Source organism: Ailuropoda melanoleuca, unplaced genomic scaffold (assembly GCF_002007445.2).
Source record: "Ailuropoda melanoleuca isolate Jingjing unplaced genomic scaffold, ASM200744v2 unplaced-scaffold28128, whole genome shotgun sequence".
NCBI lineage: Eukaryota > Metazoa > Chordata > Mammalia > Carnivora > Ursidae > Ailuropoda > Ailuropoda melanoleuca.
Genome location: NW_023198424.1, coordinates 851 through 9,641, shown reverse-complemented (window position 1 = coordinate 9,641; position 8,791 = coordinate 851). Strand labels below are relative to the sequence as shown.

Here is an 8,791-nt window from a genome sequence, read left to right as displayed (position 1 = left end):
AGGGAACATGAAGCCAGGGCTCTGCTGGGTGCAGAAGGGATCTGAGACACCCTGATACCGAGCATTCCAGCAGTTTCTGGGCGTTTGCTGCTGTCTGGGCGGTGTGCATAGCTACAGCTTGGACCGCGTCCTTGATGGTTGACTTGTTAGGAGGGCTTCTGAGGAGTGGTCAGCCCTCCTCCCCTTCTCTTTGAAGCATTTCTGCCCTAGCTTTCCGCAGGGTCTCTGGCCTCCCCGTGCACCAGGCTGGCTGTCTTTGTGACCGGGAAGGTCCTATTGAGAGACTTGGCTTCCTTCTGCCTTTTGGGGCACATGGGGGGAGGCGACTGTGGTGGGGCCAGGGATGGGAGCTTGGCCAGCTGAGTGGGAGTGATGGAGGGGCCCTGGCTGGTGGGTGCAAGGTGGGAGACAGTGGGCCCCGAGTCTTCCTTGAAAAGCCAGACTGGCCACTCCTGATGGCAGGGCTCAGCCACAGGACCGAAGTGTGTGTAGGAGAGCCGTGTGCTCAGCCTGGTGGGTGCACCATGGGGGCAGGTGGCCAGCGGGCGAGTGACCGAGTGACCGAGCCTCTTCCTTTCTTCTCTTGCAGGGACCCTGACCGTCATGTTAAGGTAAAGCAGAGGGGCTCAGTGCTGAACATGCTAAGGAGGCTGGACAAAATCAGGTTCAGAGGTCACAAGAGAGATGACTTCCTCGATCTAGCAGAGTCTCCAAATGCCTCGGACACCGAATGCGGAGATGAAGTGCCCCTGAAGATACCTCGGACCTCGGCCCGGGACAGCGAGGAGCTGAGGGACCCGGTGAGTAGCCGTGCGGGCCTCCTGGTGGCGGGAATGTCCTCCCCCTCTGTTGGCCTCGGCCCCGGGTCCTGCAGTGTGGGGCGAGGGGCTGTCCCCCGTCCTCAGATGGCCAAGCTGAGCGTGGACTCCGCAGCCGTGTCCTGCCCCGTCCGGCTTCTCCTTTGTCCTGTCTTGCTCCGTGCCGGACCTCACTGGCAGGGGCTCATCCCCCCGACTGACGCTCACACAGCCCTGCCTTTACCATTGGTCTGTCTAGCCGCTGGATTTCTTCTCCTTCCTCGTCAGCTTCCTGGGTGGTTGGCAGACTTCTCGTGGCGAAGTCATGCACAGACCCCAGCCTGACATCCCCAACCCTCGGCAGCCAGCTGCGCCCGGGCTGGGCCCTCATCGTCCCACGTGGAGGCAGAGCTGGCCCCTGTGGGCTGGTCTGCAGGCGCTCTTTAACGGGGCAGCAGATTCCCATTGAGCAACCTCAGCCAGGCAGTGTGGCCGCGGCGGGAACCGGGCTTGAGTGGGCCCTGCCTTCTGGAAGCTTGTGCCTCTTCAGCTGGGAGTGGGGCAGGGGTGGGGTGGGCTCTCTGGCCAGATGTGATCACGGGGCTCACCATCGTGGGCACAGCTGCCCGAGTGTTCCTCTTTGCCACTGAAGAAGCCCAGAGCCATCTTGCCCGGTGTGGATGACTAAAGTTGGTGGTCCTTTGGTTTCCTCTCTCAGCACCCGAGCCGGCTTTTCTTCCCAGGTGTGGCCTGTGAGCGCTCGCCTTCTCTGGCTTCTTGTATTATTAATGCCTTAGAGCAGGGACTGCGAATTTGCTCCTGGCGGGAATGAATAATTTACTGGCAAGGCTCCTAGGAGCCAGGCTGCCCGACCAGGTGGGCCGGGCGCTGCAGAGCCCGGAGCGGAGCCTGCCTGGGCGTTGGCCGCTGTCCCCTCACCTTGGTGGGCTGGTCCTCCAGCCTGGGGTTCCTGGGGGGCTGGGCCCTGCTGAGGGTCTCCCGGTGCACGGTGTGGTGCAGAGCTCCACGGGCTTGTGTTGCAAGAAAAGTGGTGTCTTCGCTCTTCTGGCCAGTGGCAGCCTGGGGCACCGTGAGCCACGGTTGTCCGTGGCGGTCCTTGGGCCTAGTGTGCCGCGGCTTCTCAGAAGCACGAATCCCCACACGGGGGTCTGAGCTCACCGTGGGGTGTGACGGGGGTCCTGCAGTGGACCCGTCTGGCGCCATGCTCCGTCTGTCTGTCTGTCCTGCCGGGGCTCTGTGGCCGCTGCCTTGCTATGGTTGCTGTCTCGGTAGAGACCCGGCCTCGCCCTGGAGCGCAGCCCCCTGTATGGGGATGGCAGCCGACAGGGCAGAGGGTCTGCAGGGCCATGCCTGTGCCCCACTCTGGGGTCGGGTCTGAGGCTGCGCGGAGGTGTGAGTGTTGGCGGCACTGGAATGTGCCGTCGACACGTTGACCGCTCCCCACCGAGGGACCCTCTCCCATGTGGCCCACATCCCCCGCATAGGCGTGCTGGGCCCAGGCTGTGTCGTCCTGGTGGCTCTTACCAGGCTGCCCGGCCGCGGGGTGCAGATTGTCCTCAGACGACCTGGGGCGTCGTCCCCGCACCTGCCACGGCCCCGGCGTCGTCCCCGCGGCTTCCTGCTCTGCCGGCCTGACCGGTGAAGAGCGTGGCCACGGTTCGTGGCTGTTCCGTGAGGAAGGCCGGTCATGTTTGTGCTTAGGCTTTGCTCTTTTTACTTTATTTCTTTTTTACTGTGGTAAAATATCCTTAAACTCACCATTTTGGGCCCTGTTCGGCATACATCTCCGTGGCATTAAGTGCATTCACAGCGTTGTGTGACCACCACCTCCATCCAGCTCCAGAATGTCGTCCTCACCCCAAACGGAAACCCCGTCCCCATTAAACACCGACCCCACGCTGTCCCCCAGCCCCTGGAGCCCACATCTACTTTCCGTCTCTACGGACCCACTCGTTCAGGGACCTCCTGCGAGAGAATCCTGTAGTACTTGTCGGTTCGTGCCTGGCCGGTCTCAGGGTGCTGGGCAGAGATGAATGGACGCAGTGGCGGAGGGGAAGTTAGTGGGCAGGGAGGGGTCCTGGGCTGGCAGACAGGCTTGAGGAGGCCCAAGACGGCAGGGTGTGCGGGGAGAGGGTGCAGGAGTTGGGGTGATGTCTAGGGTGTGGCCGGGGGGTAGGGCCACTGCAGGTGAGGATGGGGGACCAAGGCCAGGCCCAACCAGGTGGTCAGTGACAGGCCAGTGAGGAGAGATGTGACCAGAGCCCTAGAGCGGGGGCAGGCAGTTGATCCCGTGCTCAGGAGGCATGGGGCAGACTCCTGCCTGAGGGGCTGCAGGGGAGCCGAGAGGTGGGGAGTTGGAAGAAGAAGTGGGCCAGCCCTGGTTTCATGGCGGTGACGCTGCAGCCTTGGGGGTTTGCTCAGCCAGGTCCCGACTGCAGGCCCCTGACCCCCAGCTCAGTGTTGCTCTCGAAGTCTGGCAGGTGTCAGCTGAAGGGACTCGAGGGGCTCACAGAGGGGGTCGGACCTCAGAATTCCAGAGTGCCACCCCTGGGGCCCGCCTTCCCCATCGGTGCTCTGCTGGCTGGTCAGCTCCCCGGAGCAGCTCCTCCCCACCCCTGCCGTCCACGGGGCTCTGGCTCAGAGCTGCCCTCAGCATCGAGTCAGCCCAGAACCCTGAGGTGCCCCGGCACTCTTAGACCTGAGGGGGACCCTACAGGGATTCTTGACGCTCTCGGGCAAGTTCTAGACGGACTTCGTTCCGGCGTCCTAGAGACGGACGGACGTGCGTTATAGCCTCCGAGGACCTGGATTCGTGTGTTCACACCTGGCCCTGTGAACCTGCTCGCTTTTGGGGCGGAGTCGGCAAACCTGGAGTCCAGTGCAGAGCGCCTTTCCTGGCCAGCCTCTGTTCACCGCCTTGGCCGGCGAGGTGGGGGATGGGCAAGGGACGGATGAGTTTGTTTGCAGGGGTGAATGGGTCGTCTTCCCATGGCAGGGCAAGTGGAATTAGCCTGCCTTCCACCCCCTTCCCCCAGTCCCTGTGCCCACTGCTGCCAGGTCCCCGGGGGCTGCAGAGAAACATGGGAACTCGCCCCAGCGGCCAGAGGAGCTCAAAGGTCCAACAGGTCAAAGGTCCAGGTAGCGACAGGCCAGAGGGTCTTCCCAGAACCTGCTGGCTTCCTGACGTCAGCTCCTCCTTCCTGAGATGTGGCCTCAGAGCAGGCGACAGGTGTATATGGAGGGTTCTGTCCTGGACCCTGTCTGGGCTCTGTGTCCCCTTCTACCCTCACCTGGCCTGGAGGGGGTTCACACCGGTGCCGCTTCTCGCCAGCTCAGCATTAGGGCGCAGCTGTGGGGGTGACCGTGGAAGTGTCCAGTGTGTGCACCTGGGCAGGCCGGGTGGTGCTGGCCTGCGCTGCACCCCTGCCCCTCCCGTCAGCAGGACGCAAGTGGCTGCCTGGGCCAAGGCCCTGGGCGAGCAGCAGTGGGCAGCTGTAACCGGAGCCTACCCTGCACCCCTCGGGACGTCAGCCCTCTGTGGACCAGGACAGGCCCCTGTTTGGGGTTTGCTCACTTCGGGGAGCCACTGTTCCTTCAGACTGACGTAGCCTGGCCTGCGGACGTGCCCCCCCCCCGCCCTCCTGGAGTCCTGTCACTCCCGCTTCGGGTCCTGTGGCTGGGCTCGCCCTCCTCCCGGGAGGCCAGTGCAGGTTTGGGGGGCTGCCTTCCCTCTGAGCTGAGACTGGTGTCACTGTCGAGCGGTTTAGCGTCACGCTTCTGGTTTTCATTTCTTTTAATCGTTTCTGAAAGCTGAGCTCACCGGGCTCCAAGGATATCCACGCTGTCTGAGATGTCCCTTCCAGCGGCAGGCGAAGCCGAGGTGACCTGATGCGGGCTTTCTGGCAGAACTATGCCTTCCTTGTTTCCCAGGGGCTCTGTGGGCCCTGCCTTTGCAGATGAGGGGTGCTCGGGGCACCTCTCCGAGAAGCAGGGTGCTTGGAGCCGGCTCCTCTGAGCTCTTGGTGTTTCTCTTGCAGGCTGGCTCGGGGACCCTCATCATGGCTGCAGGAGTCCAGGACTTTAACCGGACAGAGTTTGATCGATTAAATGAGATCAAAGGTCACCTGGAAATCGCCTTATTGGAGAAACACTTCTTACGTGAGTACCCCTGAGTGGGGAGGTTCGGGGGGAATGCCGTCCCGCAGACGTGCAGCGGGGTGTTGGGGCTGGTGACGTCCCCTGCCAGCTGTCACCGGGCTCGCTCGCACTGGGGACAGGCGTGGCCCCGTGTGACGTCCGCAGCGGAAGCTCCCTCTGCAGCTCTCGTCTGCGCGGCGTGAGGTCTTTACTCTGGGGAAAGGACAGTGTCCCAGGGAGGCAATAAAAGGCTCCCTGGGGATTTTGCTGCTTTTAGTGGATCTGGTGTGTTGCAGTCCCGGCAGTCAGCTCAGAACGCAGCAGAGCCTCCATTCGGTGCTCTGTGTGGTTTCGCATCGAGGAGGGAGGGGGAGCCTGAGGGGCTCGTCTTTGGGTGGCCGTCCGCATCGGTATGTGGGCCGCTGCTGCAGCCACTCGAGTCCCCTGCCGCTGGGTTCTCTTGCGTGGAAATGGTAGGAGCTGCTGTGGAGACGTCAGCCAGCTCCTCGCACAGATGATCTCGTTTGACTCCTGCCTTCGATCTCTGACGCCCCCCCCCCCATGTCCCGCTCCACAGATAGGAGCCGCAGGGATGAGGGGCCCTGCGCAGGGACAGCCCTCTGGCTAGGAAGGGGTTTAGAGCAGGCAGATGGCACCTGCATGCGTGACCCGCTGCGCCGTGCGGCGCTTCCGTGACTGACCCAGGGTGAGGGCAGAGCTGCTGGGGTGACACAGGGAGGGAGAAGCAGCCTCCTGGCCCCGTGCGCCCGGAGCTGGCCGAGAGCTGCCAGACCAGGAGGAAGGGCCCGCGGGCAGGTCCCCTCCCTCTGCTTTCCTTCCCCTGCTCCGCTGGCCCACAGACACCACTCCCTCGGTGTCCCTATTGGAGCCACCATGCTTGTTGTCCACGAGGGTTGTGCGAGCTCCAGCAGTGGGCCCCCAGCTCTGCAGCCGTGTGGGACCCTCGCCTGCACGTGACAGCGGGTGTCTGAGCGGTGGTGGGGGGCCTTGGGGGCTGGCCTTATTCTCCTGGGAAGCAATTGACTTGGCTCTCCCTGCATTTCTGCACAGTGTCCTGCCACCCAGGGGCCGCAGCCCTGCCTTCTCTGAACGCCTCTAGCCTGTCTGCACTCCCCTCGGCACAAGCGCGGGTGCACACGTGTGTGTACAGGGTCATTGGCTCCGTGTGTGTGCAGGCGTGGTGTCTTCCCTCTGCCAGCCGGGCCTGAGCACCAGTAGTTCTGAGGAAAGTGCTGTGGAGTGACTCAGTCTCCCCACAAGTCCAAGGTCGTCGTGGAGCCAGCTTAGGCAGGCAGGGCCAGACGGGGTCAGCGTGGGGCTGCAGGCGGTGATGGGCCCGCCTGATTAGGTCCTGGTGACCTGGTGTCTGTGACCTTGGCCTGTGCTGAGCTCCCGCAGGGAGGTGGGAATGAATGGAGGGGTGAGCTGTTCCACTGGTTCCCTGGCCAGTACGGACAGAGCGGGACAGACCCTGCCGTAGGCATCAGCTGGGGGGAGCCTTGTGCAGTTCCCTTTGTGGATCAGGCGGCCAGTTGTGGGTGGTTTCACGGGGGCTTGACGAAGAGCAGAGCCGAGTGCTGTCCATGCGAGGGCGTCTGACCAGGGAGCCCCAGCCAAGGAGGGGAGCAGGAGGCCCCCAGGAGCAGGGGTGACCTGGCAGGGGCAGGGCAGGTGGGGTGCAAGTATGCATCAGGCCGACGGGCAGGCAGGACGGCTGGGACCCACAGGGATCCTCTCTGGGCCGACCAGATCCGCGTTGAAGAGAAGCATCCGCCCCACCGTGGCGCGGCTGGCGTCCTCGGTCCGTCCTCGCTGTTTGCCGAAGGAGCGTCTCGTTGACTCTTGGGCGGCTCACGTCATAGAAGCGTGCGGTGCAGTGACGATGGCCCGCGGGGCACCAGTTATGGGCATTCTCTTCAACTATGGAAAATCTCAAGCAGATACCCAAGCAGAGCGTCTCACGTGCTCGCAGCTTCGGCAAGAGGTGGCCGGCGGTGGGCTGGTTACCCCCACCACCCCGGCTTTGGAAGACAGTCCCGGCCAGCCTCCTGTCCATCTGTGCTTTTCCGTGGGCAGCTCGTGGCGTTTCAAAAATGAAAGCCACGCATCCTTTCACAACTGAAAAACTCAGGTTCTCCTTTCAAATCATCAGACCTCCAGCCCGAGTTCGGATTGTCCCAGTTGTGTCCTCACTTCCTTGCAACTCCCGGAGCAGCACTTGAGGCCCCATGTTCAGTGGCTGGCACCTCTCTTCAGGCTCCGGTGGTGCTGGTTCTCCACATCCCTTGTCCTTTGTGGAGGGAACCAGGCCAGCTCTGGGGGTGCCTCCACCCTGGACCTTGCTCGGGTCGATCCCATGGGCTCCTCGCGGAGCCAGCGTGGCCGTGTCCCCCGGCTGATCTCTGGGAGGACTCCCTCGGTGGCAGCTTCCCTGCGGTGTTTTCCATCCTTGGTCACATGGCTTCGATCTGTCATCCCACTGGAGGTTACAGAACGATCATTTTCCACCCCTCCGTTCTTTCTCCATTTGCTCACTGACCCATTTCCGAAAACCTAACTACTTGGTTGTTCCGAGGGATGGTTCCTAGAGCGGAGGCAGGACACAGGCTTGAATTTTCCCCTTTATTGTCCCGTTTCCAAAATCAGGGGCCGATTCCCTACTCAGAGTGTCCCCGAAAGGTGACCAGTGAGGATGTCGAGCTCTTTGGTGTCCTCACGAGATCGTGGCCTTAAGCACAGCTGATGTGTCTTAGCCGCTGTGGCTGCTGCCCGCTCGGTGCTGAGATAGACCCACTTCCGGGCGGCGGGGGCCTCTTCCGGTTTGCTTCCGAGTCCCTTCGACATGAGCCAGTCCTCCATGAGCAGTCCCTTGCTTTCTGGTGTGACAAGACACTCTGGGCACTTCTTTTGTTTTAAAGATTCATTTATTTATTGGAGAGTGCGCGCACGTGGATGTGGGGGGGGGGCAAAGGGAGAGAATCCCAAGCAAACTCTCCAGCGAGCGAGGAGCCCAATGCAGGGCTCCATCCCAGGACCCCGAGATCACGACCCGAGCCCCCCAGGCGCCCCTCCCCCAAGACTCCTCTTAAACATTTCCTGCCCCTGTCCTGGAATTAGCCATTTCCCCTGGCTCCTTTTGGTTGAAAGTGGTGTTTAGAAGCTAAATGAGGATTCTGGGGTACTTACTGCTGTTAGTGTTTCTAGACCTTTCCAGTGGACAGAGGTAGGGCATCCCGAGTTCATTCAGATAATTTGAATTCACTTCCAAGAGCATGGGGTTTTTGGTTTTTTTCTTTTAAAAAAAAATTATAAAGTTTACAGATGATCTAAAATTTTTCATCTTAACCATTTTGACGTGTGTCCTTCAGTGGTGTTGACCCGTTCACGGTGTTGTGCGGCCATCACCACCGTGTGGCCGTAAACCCTGTCCCCGTGAAACCACGGGTCCCCCTCCCCTCCTCCTGCTTGGCGCCACTCCGTCTCCGTGAATCTCACTCCTCCGGGAGCCTCGTGTACGTGGAATCTCACGGTATTTGTGTTTTCGTGTTGGGCGTACTTCACGGAGCACAGAGTCCTCCGGGTTCGTCCGTGTCTTTCTGTCCATAGGTCAACAGGGCCTTGCGTTGCCTCCCCCGTGTGGCTGCCGTGAGCGCTGGTGTTTTCTCTTCAAGCCCCTGCTTTCAAACCACGAGATCTTTACTCGACCTCGTCAGACTGTTCTCTGACTGACTGTCCCGCTGCCAGTCCTGTTCTCGTGAGCAACACGGGCAAGGCCTCGCTTGTTTTATCCCCAGGTCACACATACAGCGGCCTCG

General features: G+C 61.6%; 1 protein-coding gene across 1 annotated transcript; it reads left to right on the top strand.

The window, feature by feature from the left end:
* Positions 1 to 557: 557 nt before the first annotated feature.
* LOC117798177 (GRAM domain-containing protein 4-like) lies at positions 558 to 5,005 on the top strand. The gene is made up of 2 exons (XM_034650594.1): positions 558 to 800; positions 4,856 to 5,005. Exons 1-2 carry the CDS (start codon positions 639 to 641, stop codon positions 4,988 to 4,990), a joined length of 297 nt encoding a protein of 98 aa, XP_034506485.1. The 5' UTR covers positions 558 to 638; the 3' UTR covers positions 4,991 to 5,005.
* The last annotated feature ends 3,786 nt before the right edge of the window (positions 5,006 to 8,791 follow it).

Bases quoted from the DNA above. Each gene is read 5' to 3' on its own strand.
- LOC117798177 (XM_034650594.1), top strand. From the start codon at position 639: ATGCTAAGGAGGCTGGACAAAATCAGGTTCAGAGGTCACAAGAGAGAT. The intron at 801-4,855 runs GTGAGTAGCCGT...TTTCTCTTGCAG, and splicing joins GCGAGGAGCTGAGGGACCCG to GCTGGCTCGGGGACCCTCAT.